The 26,791-nt window shown below is 39.0% G+C and overlaps 2 protein-coding genes across 8 annotated transcripts in view; one reads left to right on the top strand and one right to left on the bottom strand.

Moving 5' to 3' along the window:
- Positions 1–19,972, top strand: part of myripb (myosin VIIA and Rab interacting protein b) — a 129,980-nt gene extending 110,008 nt beyond the window's left edge. For 3 of the 6 annotated variants that reach the window (XM_079361125.1, XM_079361126.1, XM_079361124.1), the window contains 14 exons: positions 2,614–2,694; positions 4,112–4,209; positions 4,385–4,465; positions 5,021–5,182; positions 7,006–7,174; positions 9,421–9,941; positions 11,095–11,244; positions 11,549–12,322; positions 12,627–12,689; positions 16,687–16,878; positions 16,968–17,129; positions 17,451–17,546; positions 17,793–17,853; positions 19,367–19,972. In XM_079361125.1, coding sequence (XP_079217251.1) covers positions 2,614–2,694; positions 4,112–4,209; positions 4,385–4,465; positions 5,021–5,182; positions 7,006–7,174; positions 9,421–9,941; positions 11,095–11,244; positions 11,549–12,322; positions 12,627–12,689; positions 16,687–16,878; positions 16,968–17,129; positions 17,451–17,546; positions 17,793–17,853; positions 19,367–19,410 — 2,654 coding nt within the window. In that variant the 3' untranslated portion in view covers positions 19,411–19,972. The remainder of the gene's footprint in view (positions 1–2,613; positions 2,695–4,111; positions 4,210–4,384; positions 4,466–5,020; positions 5,183–7,005; positions 7,175–9,420; positions 9,942–11,094; positions 11,245–11,548; positions 12,323–12,626; positions 12,690–16,686; positions 16,879–16,967; positions 17,130–17,450; positions 17,547–17,792; positions 17,854–19,366) is intronic. The other 3 variants (XM_079361127.1, XM_079361129.1, XM_079361128.1) reach the window with 3 other exon arrangements.
- A 2,203-nt stretch (positions 19,973–22,175) lies between these two features.
- Positions 22,176–24,917, bottom strand: prlh2 (prolactin releasing hormone 2). 2 transcript variants are annotated; one of them, XM_079361135.1, is made up of 3 exons: positions 24,835–24,917; positions 24,113–24,354; positions 22,176–23,426 (listed from the first exon to the last, which is right to left on the bottom strand). In XM_079361135.1, the coding sequence occupies exons 2-3, from the start codon at positions 24,273–24,275 to the stop codon at positions 23,233–23,235; spliced, it is 357 nt and encodes a 118-aa protein (XP_079217261.1). In that variant the 5' UTR covers positions 24,276–24,354; positions 24,835–24,917; the 3' UTR covers positions 22,176–23,232. The 2 variants fall into 2 exon arrangements, with proteins under 2 accessions (XP_079217261.1, XP_079217262.1); XM_079361136.1 differs by lacking the exon at positions 24,835–24,917 and having other exon boundaries at positions 24,113–24,656.
- Positions 24,918–26,791: the final 1,874 nt, after the last annotated feature.

Here is a 26,791-nt window from a genome sequence, read left to right as displayed (position 1 = left end):
GTTCACCTCAGCACTGCATAGTAGACCGGCTTCATGTCAACATCTCGATGGAGAAAGCTAGCAAAGTCTATAATGCCGCCAACCTTAACACAAGTCTTCCTTTGAAAAAATCTCTGGAAAAATCCAACAGCAAAAATAAACGATGAATGACAAATACTAAATAATGTGCCTGACCAGATATTGCAGGTAAAGATACGGATGCCTGCTAACTATTTAGGATTTAATTTAATACTAAAGAGCATAAAAATACTATTAGAGGAATATAATGAGGTAATTAAAGCAACATTTTTCATATTGTTTGTGTGATATAAGATACATTAGAAAAAAAACTGATGGGTTAATTAAAAAAAGTTAATTAATGTTTTGTTGAATAGAACATGATTAAATCATTTTATTTACCGTTGTTTATAGTCTATTGTCCACTTAGTTGTTCATATTTAGCCAAGGCTGTTGGATAAATGTTTTAATACAAATAGTGTCAAATAGAAATATTCAAGTGAATAACAGCATTTCATCACAATATCTGACAAGCTAAAGCAGCAGCTAATTAAAAATCACACACAGGTTCTTGTATTGCTTGTCAAGGATAAACAAACACTGCATACAGAAGTGTTTGCTGCAGTCCACACCTACATGACAATGTGACAGGTGACGGCCTCACCTTTATGGACATCTCACAGATGTTCAGGTTATACCGAGAGGCTGTTGTGTGCCAGGGACTGATGCTTGTGTGCAACCAGTCCTAGGCTGGTGTTGAAATGGGAGAAAATGATCAACCTATCTTGTCTTCAGGAGCTTCATTAGTCTGTAGTGTGTATGTCAGCTTCTTTGTCTGTGTTTGTAAATCTGTGTGCGTGTGTGCTGCTCATCTTGCTATCAGTTGTCTTTCTCTGGCAGCACTCCTTTTGTGTCTATATTGTCCTCAGCGGCAGCAGGTAATTTCCACCACCTATTGTCCCCGCCTACAGTGCCAGAAAGTATCATTCAGCCCGAACCAACCGAGACCAGTACAGCTCTGTTGAAAGCAGATTCAGTCACACTGACGAAACTCTGGCATGAAAAGACGGGTGGAGCGAGTAATGGTTTGGCAACTTGTTATTCCATGCTGGTGCTGGGAGTAAGTGGGATTGGACCTCACACCTTTTATTTATTCTGAACCTACTGTGAAGATGGCTGTTTCCTGTAGTTGGAAGTGTTGGGAGATGTAACAAAACATTGTCTTTTTTTTATGGCTGAGTTACAGCATGCCACTGTGTCACACTGAAATAATGTTAGAGCTTGGGATTGCTGGCCTACAGGCTCTGAACTCAAACACCACAGAACTCCAACAGACAGGTCATCTTGCAGTAAAGCTGAAATAGTTTAACATATTTGTCAGCTGGCTGTGTTACTGCTGCTTTTGTCAGGGACGAAAGCAGCAAATGCCAGCTTCTTTGATTTTGATTTATTTGCTTGTTGTGTGCCTCACTTCATGGCTTGAATTTATATGTATATATACACACACACAAACGATGTCTGCACTCAAAGGAAACATTGTGGTATAGAAAAGTGATGGCTCTCTTCCTGGTAGTGTAACACTTTGCCGCAGCAGGGTTTTGGCTCCTTGAAGCCAGACTCGCACCAAACCACCGCAAGCACTTGGCTGTCTCTGTGCACTCAGCCAGAAACTGCAGCCTGTCCAACAAGAGCAGCAACAGGACACTGTCGGCAAGATTTATGTCAGAGGAGAGAGAGACAGCCGAGGATGGGAGTCACAGAGGGTGTGGAGGAATTTCTGGGTTTAGGATAGAAGGTTTTTGTTTTGTTTTGGCTTCTGTTATTGAATGAGAAAAGGGAGGGGGGGAAAAGTGACAACCAGAGGTGCAGCTGGAGCCAGATTGCTACTGTCAATGGCCTGAACAGTAGCATTGTGTTCCACCAAATCCTGCAACTGTTTCTTCTCACAGTTTGTCGTCTTAATATGTTGCATGTGTGTTGAAACTTTTGGTTTTCACAGCCATAATAAATGTGTAACCACGGAAGAGTTGTCTAACAGGAGTTAATGGGCCTCTGAGGGAATACATGGTTTCGTCGGCAGGGTCGCTGTAACCACTACACCTTCTCAGGTGTTTCACAATTTAGATTAATAGTCAGACAAAATATAATCCCAAAGTTTCCATATCAGGTCACAAGAGTTTCCCTTTTCTGTAAGATTTTGGAGTTTGAGAAAGAAACTCAGACAAATATAGCACAAACTCTTGAGAGACTTGGCCTGAATGTGCTATACATAAAACATACAACCCAATGGTACATTTGCACTGAGAATTTGCCTATGATAAGTACCAGTGTGACTAGTTCTTTTCTTTGAACTGTCATTTTGTTTTCCTTTTTCATGCACAGTAGGGAAAAGCACCATGTCGAAGAAACAAAAGAATACAAGATGACAAAATGAAATGGGAATACAGTTGACGAGTACAAAAAGGGGGGTTTAGTGCTATTGTTCACTGTATAACCTACTTACATGTGTATAATAATGTGTCTATTTTATTATGGTATATGAGTCAAATATTTGAATATGTGTGACAGCTTGAAGGCGTTCATCTGAAGGCTTTCTTTATGTTTCTCCCTCTTTAGAAAGCAGCGTTCACGAGGGAAGCAACGACAATGATGGCAGCATCTGTGGCAGCGACTCTGCTTTCTACAGACAGAGTGAAGGTAAGATGTGTAACTATGAACAGGTCTGTTGCAGTGTTGATGGGTAATTTCAGCTGTAATTACATTCGACATTATCTTTTCCACTCTACAGTTGCTTCTTGTTTGCTTTATTAGCTGTATTGATTTTTGATTTTTTTTTCCAACAACTCTCCCTCTTTCCATTTTCTTAAAAGGTCCGGCTATTATGTTGATTGCTCATTAATTGTTGCCTTAACAAATAGAGTCCATTATGCAAAGTGCGTTATTGTGTGTGTGTGTGTGTGTGTGTGTGCGTGTGTGTACACAGATAAAACCATAGCCTCCTATATATCCTAGACCAACACATTTATAAACCAACACTTACGTCATGCACTGTAGAAATACACAACTTTCATGCAAAAATAGATACAAACAATCAAAGAGCGCCAGTCTATGATAAAGCTCAGTTCATTTCTTTGCCTGAGATTATAATTTGTTTAAGTGCTAATGAAGATCACCATTTAGATAGTGACAGCCCCCAAACAAACACACTCTGTCTGTCTGTCTGTCTGTCTGTCTGTCTGTCTGTCTGTCTGTCTGTCTGTCTGTCTGTCTGTCTGTCTGTCTGTCTGTCTGTCTGTCTGTCTGTCTGTCTGTCTGTCTCTGTCTGTGCAACGTTAGACTGTTCTGTTCATCTTGGAAGTTTATGCTGTGTTGTCGTTTTTTTTTGGTTATGTTTGATCTCGACAAACAGAACAAGAGAAATCAATATTTTTGAGCCAGTTCCAACTTCCCCCTTGTAAAAACCTTGCGCCTGAATTACCCATCAATCAAAATGACCAGCAACGATTGCCCGATAACAAAGTCAGGTGTTTTGCGAGTACCAGCTAGTGTAGCTACAAGCTGCTAGTTACAACAGATGTGAGCAGAAGATGCCTAGAAACAACTTACATCCCCTTGTTTGTCCTTTTCAAACTTGAAGTCTTTAACCCTACCTGATGCTTCCCAAATTCGCTTAAAAAAGGTTCTCTCAACAAAGCTGTGTTCTCCCTTCACTGTGTAATAAAAAATATAGTCTGCAAGTCTGTTATTGTTCGTATTATTCAAAAAACTTGCTAAAATCTCATTTTAAATAAAGAGTTGTCAACTTGCAAGCTCCAGTAACAGCTGGCACCACAGGGTCGACCAAAATGATTCAGATAGTTTTGTCTGAATACTTAAATACTATATTTTGTTCAACTGTTTTATACGTCTGTCTGTATGAATTAATAGTTACTGACCCTGTGACCCTTCAGGTCTGGTATGTGCCATGTTTCAGGGGTTATGAACCACAGAACTGGAATGAGAGCAGGAGTATCTTAGAGGATTTAAAGTCTTAGTGTCGGGGTGAAGGTATGTGCATACTGTAGGTTGTTTCACAGTGCACTAATATTCAAGTTTGTGTCATGTGTGACATCAGGACACAGCATGGCAGAGACGCTCACAGTCGCACTGCGTGTTGCTGAAGAGGCAATAGAGGAGGCCATCGCTAAGGCAGAGGAGTTCAGTGACAGCTTGGTGAGACATTTATCATTTATCTCTCTTTTCTCCATTTTCTTCTCATCCTCCACTTCTTTCCCCAGGCCCCCCTCTTGGTCTCTGGATCAGTGGGATGCAGTCTTTTTTTTTTTTTTTGGCTAAGATGTCACTTAAGACATAGTATATTTGAGTCTCTGTGTCTGTGTGTGTGCAGGAGAAGCAGAATGAGGCTCGGTATCTACGGGACCACAAAGAGGAGCTCATAGAAGAACTCGCCACAACCATTGTACAAAAAGTAAGTTCAGCCAGAGTTCATTACATGTTTTAAATGTTTACTCTTCCCTCACAATTTAAGAGATGTTTATCAGAACAAATCTCTGTTTGTATTTTTACATCAGCATTTTCATTCATTTAGAAATCGCAGGAAGACATAGAAAATGGTTATTTTCCCCTTTTGAAATGCATAATACAGCCCTGTAGCAAATGGCACATCGGTCTTAAAATATCACATTTTAGTTTAAATAAACATCCAAATAAAAATCTTCTGATTATAACCACATCCGGCAAGTTGCATACTTAGCAAATGGAGCAGGAGTGTGTAGTTCATGTTAACCTTGCACCTTCAAATAACATTTGTTGAAAGTGATTATATTTAATGACAATTCAAATGGCAACTGGATTTTTGAGTTTAATATTTCATTACAACAAATTATTCATGCCTCAGTGTAAACACGTAATACTTTATAGGATTTCATTTTCCAATTTGCATCATGATTGTAATCTATTATTATGATATACATGATATAAATTTTATTTTATTTCCTCTCTGCCTTTTCCTCTTTCGCCTCAGATCATCCAGAGAAGGAAGCGCTCAGAGATGCAGACGGAGTATGACTTTGTCTGGCCTACGCCTCAGTCCATGATCCCGCCCGATGAACTCCCCTCTCCGTCTCAGACGCAGACCTCTTCTCAAGGAGCACAGGACACTCTCAAGAACTCCTACACCCTCTGGGTCAGTGTCTGCCCACACGCCAGATGTTAAAACTGTAAAGAAAGTTAAACACATTCTGTTGAAGCCCCTGTGTGTTTAAAGAAGGGAGGTTTTGTTTTTCCAGTTGACAATATCTATATTTCACTTTCCAACTCATACAGTACAGTATAATGTTCCCCTGTCTGTGTGATTGAAAAAAACTCTCAGGAAGTGTTTGGCACCAAAATCACTGTTACTTCTCAGCAGCACAGGGTACATATGTGTAGACAATGTGGTACCATTTGGCATATTTCTGGGTCTATTTCTTTGCCTTATGTCCTTTTTGGTTCTTAAGGTTTTGAAATTCACTTTGAAAACAAAAAAAGTATCGGCATTTGTTTCTGGGGGAAATTCAAAGGCCCACAGAGCAGTAATACAACAGCAATGCAAAGAAAGCTAAAATAAATCATTTCATATTAAGAAGAGGAAACGAGGCTCTTGACTCACTCTGAATTCTGTTGTACTTAATTACATGATTAAGGTGTGCAAAAATTAGTATGAGCCATTCTAACACTTCTAGATCATGCTAGGTCATGCTAACCATAAAACATTACATTTAGGTGATCATTTAGGTCAGCTCGCATTAGTAGACAAAAGGCGAAATTTGAGTATTATCTTTATTCTATGTCACTTTTTGTCTTGAAATATTGGAGGAATAGACCACCAACAACACAATGCATTCACAGATGCATGGCTAATTCCTTTTTGTGTTTTATGGGGGATTTCCACTCCAAAGCACTGCAAGTGAGAACAACACCAGGTCGCACAAAAACAAAGATTTGCAATACACACACAGACAAATCGTCTAGGCACACACACCTGGCAGTAGTAGTACTACTATTCAGCAGGGACTCCTGGAGATTTGTCATCGTCCCGTGTGTGAGCAAAGCATCAAAGCTGCTCTCCCCGGGCCTCACCATTCTGTTCCCTGCTGCTTTACTCAGGGAAGATCAAAGTCCCGTGAAATACGAAGGGATCTTCCTCAAATGCTCTGCCCACTGTGGGCTGGGTTCTGTTTATCAGCTCTCTGCAAGCACACTCACTGAGACAGTGTATTTAAATGCACACTAAAATCAGTGCTGCCTTAACACAGATCCTTGTGGTAATCCTAATGTTGCATCCCACCCATCCCCAAGAATATGTTTTCCTTTTTTTTCTGGACTAATCACATCTATACATGGACAAACATGCACCTACAGGCGTCTTACTTGAATGTTAGATTTAGACCAAGTTTGCATTCATTGCAACAAAAATAGACTGTTGGAAACATTTCTGATTAATAATAACTTTCATCATTTCATCATCAAACTAGATTTTCCCCTCTTCTTGTTTTATGACGGGGATATATTATGATCATTTATAAAACTAGCTTCATTAGATCTCCTCCATATGCACTCACATGCAAATTAATGAAATTTAAACACGTAAAACAGCCAGTCTGTTGTTTAGCTGTTTTCTAGCTCCCTCTGCTGGTGAGAAAGATTAATTACAGTCACACCTGGACAGACTTCTGTCAGACAATAGATCAGCCAGATGGACCAAAGGCTCTCCTTCATATTGTAACATTATAATATGTGGATATGATATGTGACTGCTCCTGGCCTGCATGCAGCCTTCTCTGCCAAAGCAATGATAATCTGTCGGGAGGTGCAGGGTGTGTCAGACTCAAGTGAAGAAAGCCAAATTACAATTAAGTTGATGTTCTGATGTTGCTTTTTAAATAAAAACTATGATCTTTGTAATTTAACTTTTATTGTGTAGACTTTTGTTGCTCATTAATCTCCTATATTTCTGTGTGTTTGCAGCGATCCCGGTCAGCGTTCTCCCTCACCAGTGACGACTCGCCAGAGAAAGGCCCTGAAGACGAAGGAGCAGGAGCGAGAGATAACCTGCAAGGTTACGCATCCCTGAAAAGAGAGGGCAAGGCCACGTCTCTGCCAAGCTGGAGGAGTGTCGACCGCCTGGACAACTCCAGTAAACATCACACTAACTCTGTTTAATAATACCTAAATCTATGTACAAACGTAACACATGAAATATCAACGATAAAAGACAGAATAAACTAAGACCGTATGTACAAAACTAAATGGAACAATATTGCAGTGATGAGTAGTGCAAATGAATAAACATGACAATAAAATGTGCAATTATTTGACATATACGTTAATATCCACGAGGTACAGTTTTATAGGTATACATTAGGCAGTGTGCACAGATTGATATGTTAAAGATTAAATTTAAATGATATGTAATATGACAGTGACACAATAAATTTCTTTGTTATTGGGATCAATCCAACAATTAATCAAAAACATAAAGAAGAGTAAATAAAAAAAGAGTTCTTTCTGAAAGTGGTTAAGAATATAAGGGCTGTTGTTTCTTTTTTGGTGAAAAAAATGATGCAGGAAATACAGTGCCTTGCGAAAGTATTCGGCCCCCTTGAACTTTTCGACCTTTTGCCACATTTCAGGCATCAAACATAAAGATATAAAACTGTAATTTTCTGTGAAGAATCAACAACAAGTGGGACACAATCATGAAGTGGAACGAAATTTATTGGATATTTCAAACTGTATTAACAAATAAAGAACTGAAAATTGGGCGTGCAAAATTATTCAGCCCCTTTACTTCCAGTGCAGCAAACTCTCTCCAAAAGTTCAGTGAGGATCTCTGAATGATCCAATGTTGACCTAAATGACTAATGATGATAAATAGAATCCACCTGTGTGTAATCAAGTCTCCGTATAAATGCACCTGCTCTGTGAGAGTCTCAGAGGTCAGTTTAAAGCGCAGAGAGCATCATGAAGAACAAGGAACACACCAGGCAGGTCCGAGATACTGTTGCAGAGAAGTTTAAAGCTGGATTTGGATACAAAAAGATTTCCCAAGCTTTACAAGCGTCCCTCTAAACTTTCAGCTCATACAAGGAGAAAACTGATCAGAGATGCTGCCAAGAGGCCCATGATCACTCTGGATGAACTGCAGAAATGTACAGCTGCGGTGGGAGACTCTGTCCACAGGACAACAATCAGTCGTATACTGCACAACTCTGGCCTTTATGGAAGAGTGGCAAGAAGAAAGCCATTTCTTAAAGATATCCATAAAAAGTGTCGTTTAAAGTTTGCCACAAGCCACCTGGGACACACACCAAACATGTGGAAGAAGGTGCTCTGGTCAGACGAAACCAAAATTGAACTTTTTGGCAACAATGCAAAACGTTATGTTTGGCGTAAACGCAACACAGCTCATCACCATGAACACACCATCACCACTGTCAAACATGGGGGTGGCAGCATCATGGTTTGGGCCTGCTTTTCTTCAGCAGGGTCAGGGAAGCTGGTTAAAATTGATGGGAAGATGGATGGAGCCAAATACAGGACCATTCTGGAAGAAAACCTGATGGAGTCTGCAAAAGACCTGAGACTGGGACGGAGATTTGTCTTCCAACAAGACAATGATCCAAAACATAAAGCAAAATCTACAATGGAGTGGTTCACAAATAAACATATCCAGATGTTAGAATGGCCAAGTCAAAGTCCAGACCTGAATCCTATCGAGAATCTGTGGCAACAACTGAAAACTGCTGTTCACAAACGCTGTCCATCCAACGTCACTGAGCTCAAGCTGTTTTGCAAGGAGGAATGGGCAAATATTCCAGTCTCTCAATGTGCAAAACTGATAGAGACATACCCCAAGCAACTTACAGCAGTAATCGCAGCAAAAGGTGGCGCTACAAAGTATTAACTTAAGGGGGCTGAATAATTTTGCACGCCCAAGTTTTCAGTTTTTTATTTGTTAAAAATGTTTGAAATATCCAATAAATTTCGTTTCACTTCATGATTGTGTCCCACTTGTTGTTGATTCTTCACAAAAAATTACAGTTTTAAATCTTTATGTTTGAAGCCTGAAATGTGGCAAAAGGTCGAAAAGTTCAAGGGGGCCGAATACTTTCGCAAGGCACTGTATCTCAGTGGGTTCTTTGAAGTCATAGCAAGGTAAAGCTAAATGTATTACTTCTTGTGTTGTGTAGAATAATCATAACTTTGGATGTGTTTTTACTTTAATAAGTGTGTTCTTGAGGATTTAATCTCACACTCTCAAAGTACTGCTTGAATAACTTCTCTTAATTATGTTTAAAAGTTGAACACACTTACCCAAAAGGTTGATTTTGATGAGTTCCATTGTTCTTATCTTCCTGGTATCTGTTCATGTTCTTCCAGGTGCATCCTCAGTGCTTCACAGCCCGGATGGTAACTGGATCGCTCTGCACAGTTCTCAGCTTTCTCGCCCCAGCCTGCTCACCAAGAGGAAGAGTCTTGTGTTCAGCGTGTTGGAAAAGGAGTCTGGCGTCGTCTCAGCCTACGATGAGATGGGATCTGACTCTGAGGAGGGTGACGAAGGCTGCTGGGGTGTAGCGTTAAGACAGTTCCGCCGCAAGCTGTCCGATGATACCTACTACACGGACTCGCAGCACGACCCAGAGTGGACGTACACGCAGCACCTCCCCGTCACCTCTCCATCCTCAGGCCAGTTCACCAACACAGAGACTCTTAACTCGGACTCAGAGGCCTCGTCGGTTCTGTCTGCGTGTCCCCGAAAACCTCCTCAAAACCATCTGAGGAAGAAAGGACCGTCTGACACGCATCTGCACCCTCATAACGTCTACCACCAACACCTGCAGCAGAACTTCTCTCCTTACCCCCACCACTCAGAGGCACTGGACGTGAACTTCAATCCTAAGGTGACTCGTCATTTATTTATCACTTTAGAATATTTAGTTGTAAAGTTTCCTGATGAAAAAAAAAACGTTTTTTTTTTATGAGGTGAAGGGGCAACTTTATGGATCTAACTCAGGTCTTTATTAGGGTCATTGTCAGCTGTGGCTTTTTAGGTTGGTTTCCTCCTCAACCCCTTTTTCCTTCTTCCCATCTCCTTTAGTTTCACCTGTTGATAAAGTATCTCTTCCTTATTTTAACTAATAGGCCTGCACATTCAAAGGGAATAGTGTAAACCATTACAAGTCACTATGTGTTCAATGTTTGTGCTATCATGATATGTTTTACCAAGTTAAATGCAAGTTTTTTAAACATTTTTAAATGGATTTTAGCACAACAAACCCAGAATAGGCGGCCTTTGAGCTTTTCAAACTTCTTTGTATACAATAAAAAAAAGTCCAGTTTGATCAAGGTGGTCAGGCTTATTTGGGTCACATGATAAACCTCTGTGGGGTTAGATTATTAATGAAATACAGGCAAGAACAGATAAAAAAAACGTTCAACTACACACATTTGTGGCCATTTTACTGATGTTGATGCAATTTGAAGTGTTTGAAAAATGTTGTAAAGAGTCATTTCATTAAAATGATCTCAGAAGTGTTAACAGAGGGGGATCTTATCTATGAAACTGCCAACAATTCTTACACAGACATATTGCATAACATGTCGCATTCAACATGGATAGCAAATGCATAAATCTGCCTCACTGTAAGAAGGTTCCTGGTATGAATCCTTGTTAGACAGGAGCCTTCCTGTGTGGAGTTTGAATGTTCTCCCTTTGCCTGTGTGAGTTGTCTCCGGGTACTCCGGCTTCCTCCCACCGTCCAAAGACATGCTCCCTAGGATAATTAGTGACTCTGGCCCATAGGTAGGTGTGAATGTGAGTGTTGCTGTTTGTCTCTATATGTCGGCCGAGGATTGACTGGCGCCCAGTTCAGAGTGTAGCCGGCCTATCACCCAGTGACAGCCAGGACCAGCCACTGAATAAGAAAAAGGGGGTTTAGATAATGGATGGATGCGATGTTGCTAGTTTGAATAAGAGCACATTTTTCATGGAACTACTCCATTAAAGTTCCTCTGAATCGTTCTTAAATTACTTGGTTTCCGTCTTGTTCCCAGGTAATGGGAGACAGCAGCGAGGCAGAGGAGAGGCAGAGTGACCTCATCAGAAGGTCACGGCGACGCAGGAAAAGCAAGAGGGAGTCGTCGTCAGAGCGGAGCAGGCCTGGAAGCCAGACTCACGCACAGTCAGTCTACCCTTTAGTGCAGGTAAACTATCACACCTGCATCTTGGAAACGTGTTTTTAAACTGATTGTAACATAAACTGACTGGGAGCTGCCATAGGGCCAGTGAGCAATTAAGAGGTTGTAAAATACTTTTTCTCCATGGGGAGGCAGCACATTACAGCCCTGTGTTTGATGTTCCTAGCAGACCCAATATCGCTCAGTTGTTCTGTTTTGTTTATACATTTTGCTGAATCGTGATTTGATGGCAATTGTTTATTTTTCTGTCTTATTTTGCACTTGAGCATAACTTTCTTTGTGGGTTTTTCTCTTTATCTCATCTCTCAAGGAGAACGGTGGCTATCTACTCAACGCCCTTTTAAAGAGGAGTATGAGTGAGGAACAATCAGTACCTGATAGTATGCCAATGGCCACAGCTGCACCGGAAGCCTTTAAATTAGATGCCATGACAACCGAGTCAGAAGACTTTCACACAGTTCTCCAAAATTCAGCTGCACTCAGCTCCCAACAGCTCCAACCTCTGGCTCTGGGGTCCCAACACTCGCTCAGCAGTCCTGGGCTCGTAGACCCTCTGGAAGAGGAGCTACGATCCAGACTTAACCAGATGGTCAGCCGTGCCAACAGCAAAGACAGCAGCTCCTCTGAGGAGGAGTGCACAAAGCGATCTGGGGAAAAACAGTTAGATAACGAAAGTGACAGGCAGAGAGAGAATACAAGGCCGAAAGACACAGACAGAGACAGGCAGAGGGTTCTGGAACGATTACGAGACAGGAACAGCATTAAGGAGAAAGCAGGTGAAACAGTCCAGGTGAATGGAAGAGAGATGAAAAGAGGTGAAAGACTAATTAAGAGTTCTTCAGTTAGAGAAGAACGAATTGGGAGGAGATTAGAGAAAAGAGTGGAAAGTTTGAAAGAAAAATTAGACGAGCAGGAGCAAAAGAGAGGAGAAAAAAGAGAGCTGAACAGACAAAGTAAGAGACAACATAGAAGAGACGCGGAGAAGGAAACCGAGCAGAAAGGAGGAATTAAGAGAAGTGGATCCAGTGCAAGTTCCCCTGCTATTACACCTTCATCCCAAGAGGGGGTGCTGTCAGACAACCAGGTAGGGAAATTTAAAAAAAAGTACAGTGGCTTGATTTGTGTCTGCTCACCTTCTGCTTTCATCCTTCCCTGCTCTGGAAGTACTGTCCCACTTTGTCTTTTGAGACATTGCATTTTACTCTAAATGGCTCTTCATCGTCTCATCTTCCTCTCTAATACTTGTACTGTTTGTGAAAATCACTGTTGTCCTTCTCTGTCCCTCACCCCGTGTTTACACCTTCCTCTGTGCTTTCCTTCTTTCTTTCTATGCATGTTTGTGTGTTTCTTCGTGAATGTCTGCCTATGTGTGCGTGTGTGTGTGTCAGGAGGGACAGAATGACTCGGAGCAGCAACAGAGGCTTCAGTTGCTCTCCTGTCTATTACAGCAGGTGAGAAATCAGCTGGAAACAAAGGATTCCCGCGATGTCACTCTGTATGTTCCACATTATGACTTACACCTCTAACTGGCCATGCATACCCATACCATAACAATAACCACACTGTATAAGTAGGTTTCTTTTTTACCTTTGGTGGCACCTCAGCCTTTTACAGTTTAAAGTTTGTGCCTCAAAGGTAAGAGAAGATAAAGAGTCAAATTAAAATACATCGCATGTCATTTATTATGAATGAATCTTTTAAAAACGTTAATATTTTGACCCAAAGACAATTTATGCAGCGACTTTACCTGTCACCTTCACCTACTAGATATTTAGCTCGAAATAACACGTCCATCTTGGTTATCTGAAGTTACATATTGAAAAACATGGGCAGGAAAAATAAGGAAGTACGATACGTTGAAGTCAGTAAAAGGGCACAGAAAATGATTAACCTGAAAATCTACCTTATTGTTTCCTGAACGAACCCTCTTGGTTACTTAACCATGTTTTTTCAAACATGGTTTGGTCGGTCCAGAAGCCCCTCATTCTCTAGAAAAGTCCATCCTGTCCATAATTTCCCAGCTCTACTTTTCAGAATATGTAGTTAAAACAGGTCGTTTGGTGATTATCCTTTTATTATGCCATAAAGGGAAGTTTCCTCTGCCCCATGTGGGCACAGTGAGGTGTTGATTCTGCCCTCTGAGTCTCCTTTTTCAAAAAAACAGGCTGTAAGAGAATCTAAGACACCCAAGCTCTTTCTAGAGGTGCATGGTCTTGCACTACGCAGTTCCCTTCAGAATGATTTAAATGCAATACATAGTAACGAGATGAATCTGTGTATCAATAGAAACGTTATTTTTGTTAGTGAAAAAGCTCCTTTAAAAGAAAGAGCAGCACTCCTATTGCCAATCAACTAATTTGTTTCAATATTGTTTGAACTACAAATAACACATTTTGTTAAAAGACTAAATACAGAGACCCTCGATGTGAAATCTTCTTGATCTAGCTAAGCAACCCTTTATGGGCACTTTGTACAATAACGCTCTTCACTTTATTTTTTACTTGTACATTTTGAAATAGTTAAGTACATTAACTCTTTGTATAATAACTACACAGCCTTTTTAGTGTATTAATTAGTGTAATACACAATTATGGGAATAAGGACACAGATATGGTTTAGATTCATATTTCAAGTTCAACATGTCTTCTCTGTCCCTTTAGGTTTAACACGTTTATATGTTAAAACCTCCAAAAAGTTTGATTCACACTCACTCATGCACTTATGAGCTCAGCTCTGTGTTAGTTGTACGTTTGAAACAAGTGGGTCAGTGCTTGTCATTACCCAGGCTAATTATAAGGGCTCCTGTGTGAGTAATGTTTCCCTTTCACATCGTGTACGAAACATGAACTATAGAGATCTATTTTTATATTTCACAGCTCCCTTTGAAAACAGTCATGACATTTCAAATCTTAGCTCATGTGAATAGGGAAAAAGGGGACCATAACTGTCATATTTGTCATACAAACCTCATTTTCTTGAAGCATGTACCTCATAAAACACAGGACAATGGTTGAAAGAAACAACCTGAGAAAGCCCACACTTTGCCATTCAGGACATTGGTAAATGAGAGGCATTTTCCTTTTTTAGGAAAATCTAATAAATGTCTTGCTTACGTAAAGATCAAAAAGATTTGAAACATTTTTTGTGGAGATTCAAATATACATGAGAATGAATGCATGAAATGGTACAGTGTGCAGGACTGCAGGTATAAGATAGGTTGACATTCCTGGTGTCTACAGCTTTTCAAAAGGCTTTTTTGTCAACATTAAAATGCCAACAAGTATCAACAACTGTGACTGTTCCCCCGCTCTTCTGGTATCCCTCAGGGTTCTGTGCTTGGTCCTCTCGTGTTTAACCTCTACATGCTCTCAATCAGCAGCACTTGTCATGATCTCTTACTTTGGCATCTACCCCAAATATGTCCAGCTCTACATTTTCACAAAATGAATCACTGCTGCAACTCACTCCGCTCTGACCAACCATTTTACAGGATTATAAAAAAAACCTTTTGTTGTAGCAAGCCAATTTCCTCCTAAATAAGACATGAGAGCACCAGAAATGGTTTCTTATTTATTAATTATTCTTCCAAGCTCCTGAATAAAGTAAACTAAGAAATATATAGTGGAAGAAAAATATCTCCAAACCACAGAAATACACTTATACCTTATGTTGTTCTTACTTGTTACAATCTTGCTCACTCTCTCTCTCTCTCTCTCTCTCTCTCTCTATCTCTCTCTCTACATATATATATATATATATATATATATATATATATATATATATAAACCAATAGCAGTGACTCTTTAATCTGAGTGGTGTCTAGTTCTTTGGACTGGATGAGAATATCAGACTCTCACTATGCATCTCTCTATCGACCAACACAAGTCAATATCCCTACTTCTGTCTTTTTGAGAACACTGAATGTTGATGTTTTTAAAAGATAAGAGGTTTGGTATTCTACCTTTCATCTCTCACATCATATTGAATTCTGTCTTGACCAAATCATTGGTCCCCGTCATTCCTACCACCTGACACTCTACCTTTCAGACATCCATGCTGTCTTTCTGACTAAGAGATGGATCAATACACCTCCAATCCTGCTGATCAGAGCTTCAGTCAGTGATTCATTCATTATTGAATTACATCTGTCTCTCTTCACTGCCCTTTCCTTTTTTTGCTTAGTGTATTTATCTTTTCAGAAAATCCTAAATTATTTATTAGATAGCTTCACCTTTTAATTATGATTTGTTTCCAGACGGTCTGACTTTGGAAACCAGCTTGAATTTTAAGAACATCTGTTCCAGTTTATCAAAACGCAGGCTGGCAGTAAATACAATGACTATCATGTTTTTCATTATTTGACTATTTAAAGCATCTTGCCATGGAAGTGAGAGATCTCCATCAATGAATGTATCCATCAACTTCAAAATTAATTACCGGAGCCTGTGACATTTAACGCTCTTTGGGGATCTCATGTCCCAAATGTCTCTTTATAAACTGAAAGGTCAAAACAGATGACATTTGATCAGAACAATCACATATATTTTGGGATTGACTGTAATAGTAATGCAATATTGTGTTCTTTCTTAATCTTGTAATTTAAAAAAAATGTTGCTTATGAGGAATATATAGCGGACAGAACCACTGATTCATTAGCTGCACACTCAGACGCTGTAGTTATCATCCTGCAGCCCACTTTTTAAAACAGGCTGCCCAGTAATAAGGGGTATTCAATTCACTGCAGCATTCTTAACCTGTTTAAAGCTCTTAAAAAGAGAAGATCAATCACTCCCACAGCTTTGTCTTGAAACCTAATTTGCTTCCTTTCCACCTCCTCCTCTTTGCTGCGTCTCTCACTTTCAGTTCTTTGTTATGCACCATCTCATTGGCCATCTCAGTTCATGCACTCACATACTGTATGTACAATAAAAGGGCACCATAGAAAAATGACAAATATGTGTGCGTTTGTCACCTGCACAATGGTCTGTTACCCAACCTTGCAGCCTGAATGGGGTTGAAATGCTGAAATACATTTTTATTTTTTTTTTAAATGAAGACCTATTAAGTGTATTGGCTCAGTTTCATTTTTAAATGATGATAATTTGTTCATGTTTCCCACTTTCACTCACTCCCACTCTCCCACATTTTTTGTCATCTTTATATTTTCTTATATCCCCTTTGTCCCTGAATGTGTTTTTCTGCTGCATGAAACACTTGTTTGTCCTTAATGAAGTTAAGATGATTTATGGAAGGGCATGCAATACGTTGTTTTGTTGTCATCAGATCATAACTGAAACTCTTTGAATCAAGAAAGTCCAATATTATTTTCCTCTTTAAACTGTTGAGGGTGTTGTATGTAGATAACTTATGGCTGTACAATGTGTGTGTCTGTGTGTGTTTGTGTGGCTGCATGGGGATGTGTGTGTTGTTGTTGGGTTTTTTTTAAAGCAGAAGTACTCGGCTGCATCTCTCTGCAGCATCACCACAGAGGTACTGAAGGTTTTGAACGCCACAGAAGAGCTGATTGGGGAGGCAGGAGGTGAGAGCTTTACCCCGTCTGAGTCCACGTGTGCTTCTCCCGTCTCCAACAGTGCAGAGGCCCGCAGGCTGGATCAGAGACTCACCAAGCTGGAGGAGAACGTAATATTAAGGGCATCTTAGCACAACAGCCTAATTACTGAGATACAGTCTTACTGTGAACTTAGTGTCTGACTCTTTCCTCTGTTCAGGTGTACCTCGCTGCTGGTGCTGTGTATGGTCTTGAGGGGGCGTTGGGGGACCTGGAACACTGCGCCCGCAGTATTAACAGTGGCTCCACAGACACAGAGCTGGCCTTCCTGGAGGACCAGGTGGCCACCGCAGCCGCTCAGGTTCAGCACTCTGAACTACAGGTACTGGAGGGCCCCATATCCAGATATTTCACCAAGCAATTGTTTTTATTACCATTTAAGGACTATGGTAAATAATTAATTGGCTAGGGCTTGTATAGCACTGTTCTAGTCTTCTGACTTCTCAAAACAATTTCACACCCATGGTCACACCTCCCCATTCACGTTGATAGCAGTGGCTGCTATGTACTATGTAATGTCCCATTCGTACACATTCACAGGATGTTGATAAAGCAGTGGGAACAATTTGGGGTTAACCTTAAGTAGGACTAAGACTGAGTCTTGAGTTTTTTTGTGTTTAAACTGCCTTTTTCTCTCTTTCAGATTTCCAACATTGAGTCCAGAATATCCGCTCTGAAAACAGCTGGATTGAATGTGACTGCCTGCAATCGCTTCTCCAAATTTAAGCCAAAGGCCAAGGTAATAAGGGGCCATGTCCTTTCACTCACAACTCTCCCATATAGACCTTTCTAAATGCATCTTGCATCATTTTGTATGCTTTATCGTAGAACTAGTATTTGATAAAGCTGGACCTCAGTGTATTTAGAGATTGAAATTAAAGCCGTCTTATTTTTTACTGCGGTTTTTGGATCCATCTACCTCCTGTATCTACTCTGTTTATTTAAACTTGAAGTACTGTAAATCGTACAAAATCTCTGATTACAGCCTCAAACTCTGGACTCTTCACGCCATCAAAGGAGGAAGCTTCCAGCCCCTCCACTGAAAGGTACAAACAAGTTTAACACACACAAAAAAACAGTGTGTATAGACCAAATTATAAAGTCTGGGGACATGTAATTTAAAGGGGACATTTTATGAAAAAAAAAAAAACACTTTTACAGTGTTTTCAACAAATTTATTGTGAAACTGGAGTGTCTATCAACCCATAAAATGTGAAATAAATCTATCCAGTCATTTGTTTGTGGTCTTCATATGTCTTACAACATACAAAAAATATCTGTTTCAAATTTGCTCAACTTGTGACATCACAAGTGGGAGTCTAAAAATACCCCCTCTCTACTTGTATCTCCACCCATGGATTCCACCTTTAGCCTAGGGCTAAACTTTTGCACAGGACCGTCATTTTCATCCCCACTACAGAGGAGTGATGTCTATTGGGAAAACTCAGGGAGGTCTTATTGCATTAAAGAGATGATTTATACAGTCACAAACCTCCTCTAGTGCTTGATTCATATTATATTTTGACCAAAGCACAGCGTTTCATTTAGACCACAGGGGGCTACTTGAAATGCTGGAAAACGGCTTTAATTAAATAAATTCTAATAAAAACAAAAGTACTACCCTGTTTAGTTTCCACCACACAAGCAAACTATTAATGGTAACTAGAATTCACCTTGGCTAATGATTATTTCATGTTATTGATCTATTTGGAAAGAGTGAACATTAGGAACAGTGTATTCGAGTGTTGGAAAAGATCTGAACCTGAATTTATCAGTCTACAGAAGGTTAAGTCAAAGTAAAGTGGGCATTCTAATCCTATGCTGATTTACACAGTAGTGTTCTAGTCCCCTAACAGCAAACATACACGCCATGTATATATGCACTCTGTTCTGATGTGTAAGTTTGAAACAGAGACGGCAAAGGGAAGCTGAGGGAGCACTTATCCACTTTTTAGTTAACATCACACATTTAGGCTTTGTCCTAAAAAAAAAGAGATTGGCTGCTGAATGGATGTAAAAATGAATGTCTGCTCGAAAGAGACAACGTAATTGAAAAGCTCCATTAGATGTAAAGCAACAAAATGGAAACACACACACACACACACACACACACAGTACAGGAGGGAAAGGCTGTTTTATCAACCAACAAGAAGTCGGTTTCTTTTCATGTCAGTGAATGGCCTTTTTTTCTGTTGGGGCAGTCTTTATTTTCATTTTTGTCTTGCTTTTTTTTTTTTTTTTTTTTAACCAGCATCTTCACAATAGCTCTGATTAACATTGGCTTTTTTAGCACTGCTCCACACAGACAGCAGAGCACGACAATGGGCCAAAATCAGTGCTCAAGATATGTAATCATATCATTGATTCCAAGCTTACTGTTTCCTTTTTATCAGTCTGCTATACAGTATGCAGGAAATCTATGGCTGGGGTAGACAATTCAGCTGCCAAAATAAATCACGTTATTGATAGTTTCTCTTTTATGGCATCCCCAGAATTTTGCAGCAGTTTTATTTCTTATGAAACTACTTTTCCTAATTCTTTGAAATGTTTGCATTGCAGAAAAAACGGAGCCAGAACAGCAGGTGAAAGCTTTTCGGCCATAGTCAGCAGCACAAGTCCCTCAGGGCCAATTCAGAGCTCCGGGGACATGGGGGCCCTTCATCCAGTGCCTTGACCCAGTGTCCACCTCCAACTCCAGGCCAAGCAGGGGCCAACACCTGACCTGTGTGGCCCATCAAGCACTCAGCCCTCAGCCCGGCATGGTACCACATCAGTCTAATGCCCTACAGAGGACATGGCTGAACATTTTCTTTTTCCACTTTACCCTTCATGTTCTCCTGCTCATAACGTGAACTACAACAAGCAAAGATGAGTCCACAGTCTCTGCCTTAAAATCCGCTCACTCCTCATGACCGGACAGAAAAAAAAAAGAAACCTGTACAGACAAAAATAACTCACCACCTTTTCTATCTGTTTGCAAGAGTATTGTGATTAACTGTACAATGAAGATGTGGATTAATCATGTGAAACTCTTTTTCATTCAGTGTCCCAAAAAGAGGCTGTATTTTATACTGCATCTTCTTTCATGCCAAAAGAAATTTCAGAAGGAATTGTTTCAAACTTTCAGCCCTTTCAGAGCTTTGTTTAATAATTGTCCACTTTCACACACATCTGATAATTAAAGCTCATTTATGTAAAGATTTCCAAATAGCCTAAAATAATAATAATAATAATAATAATAATAATAATAATAATAATAATAATAATAATACAATAATAATTAAAAAGGACAATTTGAGAAATATATTCTTTAAAAATCCCAAACTTACAGTTGATGGATACCAGTCTTTTTGTGTGGTAAATATATTGCTTGCTTGATTGACTAGCTTAAACTATAAAGAGTAAGAACAGGTAGCCTGGCTCTTTCCCAAAGTTAAACAAAAAAAATGTATAGACCAATTTTATTGATGGAGAAATTTAGTTAAAATAACACAAAAAATTGGATTTTCAGTTTTCAGTCGGCATGCGCTCGTGTTTACAGGAGACTGCTATTTATTTCCCAACACTACTCTGCCAAATGCTGCACTCGTGTGCCGTGACTGTCCATTTATTCTATGCTGTGATTGGAAAACCAATAGATAGGAAAACAGAACTTTCACTCAGGGGGACCACTATATGTATCCTGCGTGAAAAAAGTGACACATTCCACAAAGGCCATTTTCTGTTAATTCCAGACTCTGGGTGGGAAGCTGAAATGTTGTTATCATGTCTTACTTCTTTGTTCCTGTTTGTAATTCAGACAAAGATCAGGGCTTAAATTAAAAAACACATTTTATACCCATATCCGATTAGCTGCAATCACGACACAGTTAACTTTAGCTTTAGCATTGTGTTTGAGAATCATGGGTAAGATGGAAAAGGTGAATATTAATTTCAGATATTAACATTCATCTTAAACACATATTTATAAGCCTGAGGTAAAGCTCACTGGATGTATTCATGCTTACAGTGTAATGTGAGGTATGTAGCTCTCTTCAAGCTCCGCTGTTATTTCATGTTGCCAAGCAAGCATTAGTGAATCAATAACATTTGATTCTTTCAAACTTTGCACCAGTTAATAGATGAAATGAAGTTTTTTCCTTTGTTTTAGTGCCTTTTGGGGATATTTGCCAGTTTCACAGCACATTTCTTGATTGTTTTAAAGGGAAGTTTTGTTCAAAAGTAAGACTACATGCTCCTCAGACTTCCACCCTGACTGGTTGTCACTGAAAATGGCCTTCGTGTTACTAATGTCGATGATAATCTTGGTAATACTTAAGCTCAAATTGAGAGCTGTGTCCATGGATAGACAGAGCTCTCGTTTCTATTACACAAGGAACTAAAAAAACAAAAAACACATTGAATACCATTCAAACTACATCCTATCACCATCACCTTTAATATTTTTACCATCCAAATGGTGCTTATTAGTATGATACAATGTTAGCAACATAGAACCCTGAAACATAAGAATTTCCCCTTTGTATCCCATCTAGCATGCAGACTCAAGGGTTCGCTTTTACACAGATCCTAATTTCAGTTACAGACGAGAACCTTTTATAGTGTATTATTCCAATTGTCCATATATTTGTTATATAAATATCAAGCTTAATAATTAATTCATAGGAGTCTTTATCTCCAGTTTATTTAGTTTAAAAATGCTTCAGGTAACTGGCCCATAGATACACTCACATAGGTTTATGAAGGTGGATACATGTAAGGATGCTAGAAAAACTCAGTTTGGATTAATCTACTTAAGTCTGCATTTCAAGTTTGGTCTGACAGCTTTCCCTCGTTCAGTATTCTTCAACCCACAGTCATTTTCTTCCTCTCTGTCTTGTCATTTCTACGTTTACTTTCGAACATTGTGGCCTTTTATTTGAACAAAAAGTATTTTACCCTTTGCTGGGTCATGTTCAAACTTTTGCGTTGCATTAAGGAAATGCATGGAGGATTTTTACATAATGAAGCCCAAGGGGCTCTATATATCAAATGCCATGAAACCATGATTTTGTTACAAGCAATTTATTTTTGTACTTAACCAAATGTTTTTATGCAATACCACTCAGAAAACTACTATTGCAAATTGAAGGTTTGTTCCTCTCCCAACAGGAGCCCTCCACAGTCAATACATCTAAGACTCTTATGTGCAAAGACTCAAAGCGCTTTCAGTGTTTGCCTGCATTTACCATTTGATATTCTGCTGGTAATGATGATGGTAAACGTGACGAAAACACAACTGACAGAGGACAATTTTGGAGTGGCCAGTACGACTCATACAGTACTCCTTTGACATTCAATTTGAGAATACTGCCTTTCATTTTTGGCTATTTTATTTACTCTGACCACTTACATTGCTCCAAATCTCAGAGAACCATGCATACAGATGTCAAGTAGGATTTGGATATTGAGATGTACTCCTTGGACTAAAGGGTGTGATGATTTTCTGTATGAATGCTCTGCTCCTTCCCTTAGTGACCTTTTCATCCCAGCCTTTCACATCTCTGGTTTCTTGCACATTTATCCCGTACTTTTGTCTATCTTGTTCTCCAGAGTTGTCGGTGTATAAAAAGCATGTTTCTGGTTTTATCAACAATTGATGTAAAATTTCCCAAGAGAAGCACAGCCACAAGGGTCCAATCATCAGTGTCCTGTATTTTTCTAACATAAAAAAAGAAAATATTAACTCATCTCAATTTGTTAATAAATGTATATGTGTGAAAAGATGGATACAATATAGAATAATGTGTGTATTGCCCAATCATAATTGATCAATCTTTCAGTGTTGTGTGCAAGAGGCTGTGTATTATTGTCATGACTTGTAGGGCTGGATTCACACAGGATGTCGAAGCATCTATTGGAACTGTGTCCCAGATACTCAGAGATTCAAACAGAGCTGAAAAAAATAGTTCCTGTATTTGTTCCTGTTTAAATCCAGCAAGAATGAGGCTCACTGTGCACAGCTCCACAGGAGGGCCATTCACTTTTATGTGCAATAGTTTGTTGCAATCCATACAACATGATGGGGAAAAAATTAACAAGCAAAAATACAGATTCTCTATGTGCCACAGTTCTCTGAGGAAAAAATGTATTATGAAATGAATAAAATTTGCAAACTTAAAAGTTATTTTTTGTAGAAAAATGTTTGTGTACTTGCAAACGAAGGTGACAGCACAGATGGAATCACAACATCCTGGTTTTTTTTTGTTTTTTTATCAATATAGATTGCATTTATATGTACAGATACGTTTGGAGAGTGATTTCATCAAGGAGTATATCCTATCATGGGGAAATACAGTCAAGAGCTAGAACAAAACATCAATCATAAAAAAGGGAAAAAATGCAGACACTTGGGAGTTTGTGAATGAACAGAGAAGAACATGCTGTCATGGTAACCAATCCTCCTCAACATCCAACACGTTTCTGAGGTCCTCCTTGTTTCTGAGGCTGTTGAGAAGCAGACCCAGTGTTCTGACGACAGGTTGCAGCCCCTCGCTACTCATGCTGCTGTGCCTCTTACCGAAGCGCCCGATGGGTCTGACCCCACGCCCCACGTACCAGAATGGGTCTATTTCTGGACCTGGACAGCAAAGAAGAACACCAGTAGCAGTGACAGTAATTTAAACAGCAAATTCCAACCACACAATCAGTAGCCCGTGCTTTAAATTAATGATTATAGAAGACAGATTTTAATTTTCATGGCTCAGTTTACTTTCTGGTGATCACCTACATATAAATGAATATACATTATTCTTATATATGATTACATTTATTCAAGAACTTGTTTGTATCAAAATGTTATGTTCTCCAGGACATATTTAGTAGTCTAATTACTGATTTCTATTAGAAAACTGTAAAATGAATATAGCCCACATGATAACAGCAATAATAAATTCTGACAAAATAAAACACAAGGTGAATTTTAACTATAGTAGCACAAGTTTTCTGACCTTAGTAGTGGATGAGAAAAAAAAACCCTGATATCAAGTGGCTTAAATGAGCCGTTAGAAAACCGGTATTTTTCAGCATACATTTTTCACAATATAGGCAATGACAGTTGGTATGTTTAGTGTTTTTACAAATAATCCATATGGACTAACAAATAACGTTGTATATGCTAAACACCACTCTGAATTTAACTGAACATAAGTGCAATAGTCTATGCAAAAATAGATCCCACGTCCACTTAAAAAGTCTCTTACATGTCCAAGACCAATTTCAAATTCTGATTAAGAGAAATTCTCAAAAAATGTAGTAAAGTCTTACTTCTGTTGTCAACATTGTGAACGATGTGGAAGTCGTGCTCCACCGTGGTGCTGTGAGCGCTGCTCAGGCTGGAGGAGAGGAGGAGGAGCAGCGCGAGAGCTGCGGGCACCCAGCGGCTCGTGATGACGCAGAGCCGGACATTAGCCGCTCTCCCGGGCAGCATGCTGTAAGGTCACTCCGGGGGATGCAGAGGAGGGACAGAGGGACGCTGGTCAGTCAACTTTCTCCTACCAGTTAAAGATCTTAAAAAAAAAAAGAAAAGTAGATGGATTGAGTCGAAGCTGAAACTTTATTTTTTATAAATCTCAAAGCAGCATTACAGGCTATTGTCCCAAAAAAATGTTAGAACTGGTTTTACCATTTACACTTCAATAACTCTTTATGCAGGAATAGGATTAATTTTGACTAAACTTAGACCTAGATGAAAAAATTAATAAACAATTGAATTCCAAAATGTTATATATTTAGACCAAAAAACACCCAATCATGCCCATTATTTAGTCTTAACTTCATTGTAGATAGCCTATGCCATGTTATAATTATTCACTCAGTTGTCATTTATTTTATAAGAAAAGTCTACACAATTCTATCAAATATATTTCAATGATCTATAACTTTACCAAGACATATTTGATCCACTTGCATTTAAAAAATAATAATTTACCGGTCCTATAAGACTGAATAATAATTTAAATATCTAACCACAAACAGCAGCTCCTTACCTTGAACTTTGGTGACAGGCTGAGGTCAGTTGGAGGATAGTCGTTTATTGTTAAGCAGATGTGCCTCAGCTTTTATATCCATGCTGCTCATGTGTGTTAGATGATGAATCAAGAACGTCAGTCACACACTGTGATCCCAGGCTACAGGATGCACCCCCCCCCTTTCTCCTCCCACTCTTGAACCACCTCAACCCTCTGAGAAGGAGGTTTTGATTTGGAGTTTTCCTGATGCCTGTCACGCAGTAAAGCAGTCCATCAGGCAGTCAATGACATAAGGACAACTTTAAATTAGTGCACGACATTGGGGGAGACCCCGCATCCCCAATAGGCCTGTCAGACAGGGACCTGGAACGCCAGTGGGCGTCTTTTTGATGAGCTTTTCATCAATCAGCTTGGATACAAGGACAAAATTGTAAAAATCTCATTGTCAAAAACTGAGCTTTTGGAACTACGTAAATAGTAATCAGCTGGAACTGCAAGGTTTATGATTGTTGCGCCCACATTTCTTTCAGTACAAAGCTCACATTTTAGGCTCTATTAACCATTTCAAAGGCTGTCAATAAAATATTATCTTTTGTGTGCTATTTTGTAAGATTGGGCTCAAATCACAGGTGGGGAAAGTGAGCTATAAAAATGCATCATTAAAGTTCACAGTGATGAATCATAAGTGAAAGGCCAAACTAAGGTGAAATTCCTCACTCAAATGTATTGAGGTGCAACATCACCTTCTGGCCAAAAAGGACGTGCGTAAAGGTCACAATATAAAGTGACAGAGCAGCTTCAAACATGATCATGTTGCAATCTTTATATGTGCACAAACACACAAAGGAGTTAGAATTCATTCATTTCAGCAACAAACTTTAGGGTTTTGTGTTTAATAACTTATAGAATAATGTTTGTTCAATGCTTAGATAAAGGGCTATACCACACTCACCATGTAGTTGTAGGGCAATACAAAAAACAGTGAAGAGAAAAAAATACATTATCATCTGAAGAAGACCACTGGTTGAAATGTTGGGATTAAATACAAAGCTTTTATGGAATATGTGCTCATATCTTCTATCTTCAGTGTTGAGAAAACCCAGGACTATAGTGCCCATTCGTTGAATCATGCAGAAGATGTAGGGCTAAACTGACGATTGGTTGATAAATTGATTTGTTTTTCTAAGCAATTGAATGTTTTCACCCAAAAATACCACTTAAATCACTAATGTGTTATTCTCTGCTATTTCTTGTTAAACATGTCAGAAAATGACAAGAACAAATGATTATTATTTTTTTCTGTTTTGTTAAATGTTTTTGGACCATTTTTTACTTCAGAAGAAAATTGAGCGATTGATAAAAAAAGAAAAACAATATGTAATTTTAATGTGATTATTTGTACTGTACATTTGTAACAGAAGAAGATACAATTAGTAATTGTAGATCTCCATATACGACTGAAATAGCTGATCAGTTTCACTTATAGGTGTATTATTGGGTAATGAATCCTTTAAAGTATGTCAAATTGTATTCTTACCATATAAAATTGAAATATAATAGAAACGTACGTGTGTGTTGATAATAACTACATGAGGATGTGTAATTACACCAACATAGGCAATAATCCTTGGCTTTAAGTTTACGTTTATTTATGGGATAGTTCCTTAATTGCTAAAAAATGTGCAATTTATTTCTTTGTTAATTACTGGTTTGGTCATGTTGATACCTTTTACCAATAGATTTGAAGAAAACTAAATGCACACCCAACTCAACATTATAAAGCATTGTACCAACTTGTAAAGTTGTTGTTTGTTTTGAACGAGTATGAACTATCACTGCTGTAACTACACTAAATATCCATATTTAATTAAAAGTAATCTGCCTTGGTCGGAACCCCAAGATGAGTTATTTTGTATCAACATACTTGTGTGTGATTCAGGCCTGTGTGTGTGAGAAGTATGTCTCTAAAAAATAA

Source organism: Symphodus melops, assembly GCF_947650265.1.
Source record: "Symphodus melops genome assembly, chromosome: 14".
NCBI lineage: Eukaryota > Metazoa > Chordata > Actinopteri > Labriformes > Labridae > Symphodus > Symphodus melops.
The sequence above is the reverse complement of the archived record's forward strand: the minus strand, read 5'-3'. Positions and strand labels throughout refer to the sequence as shown.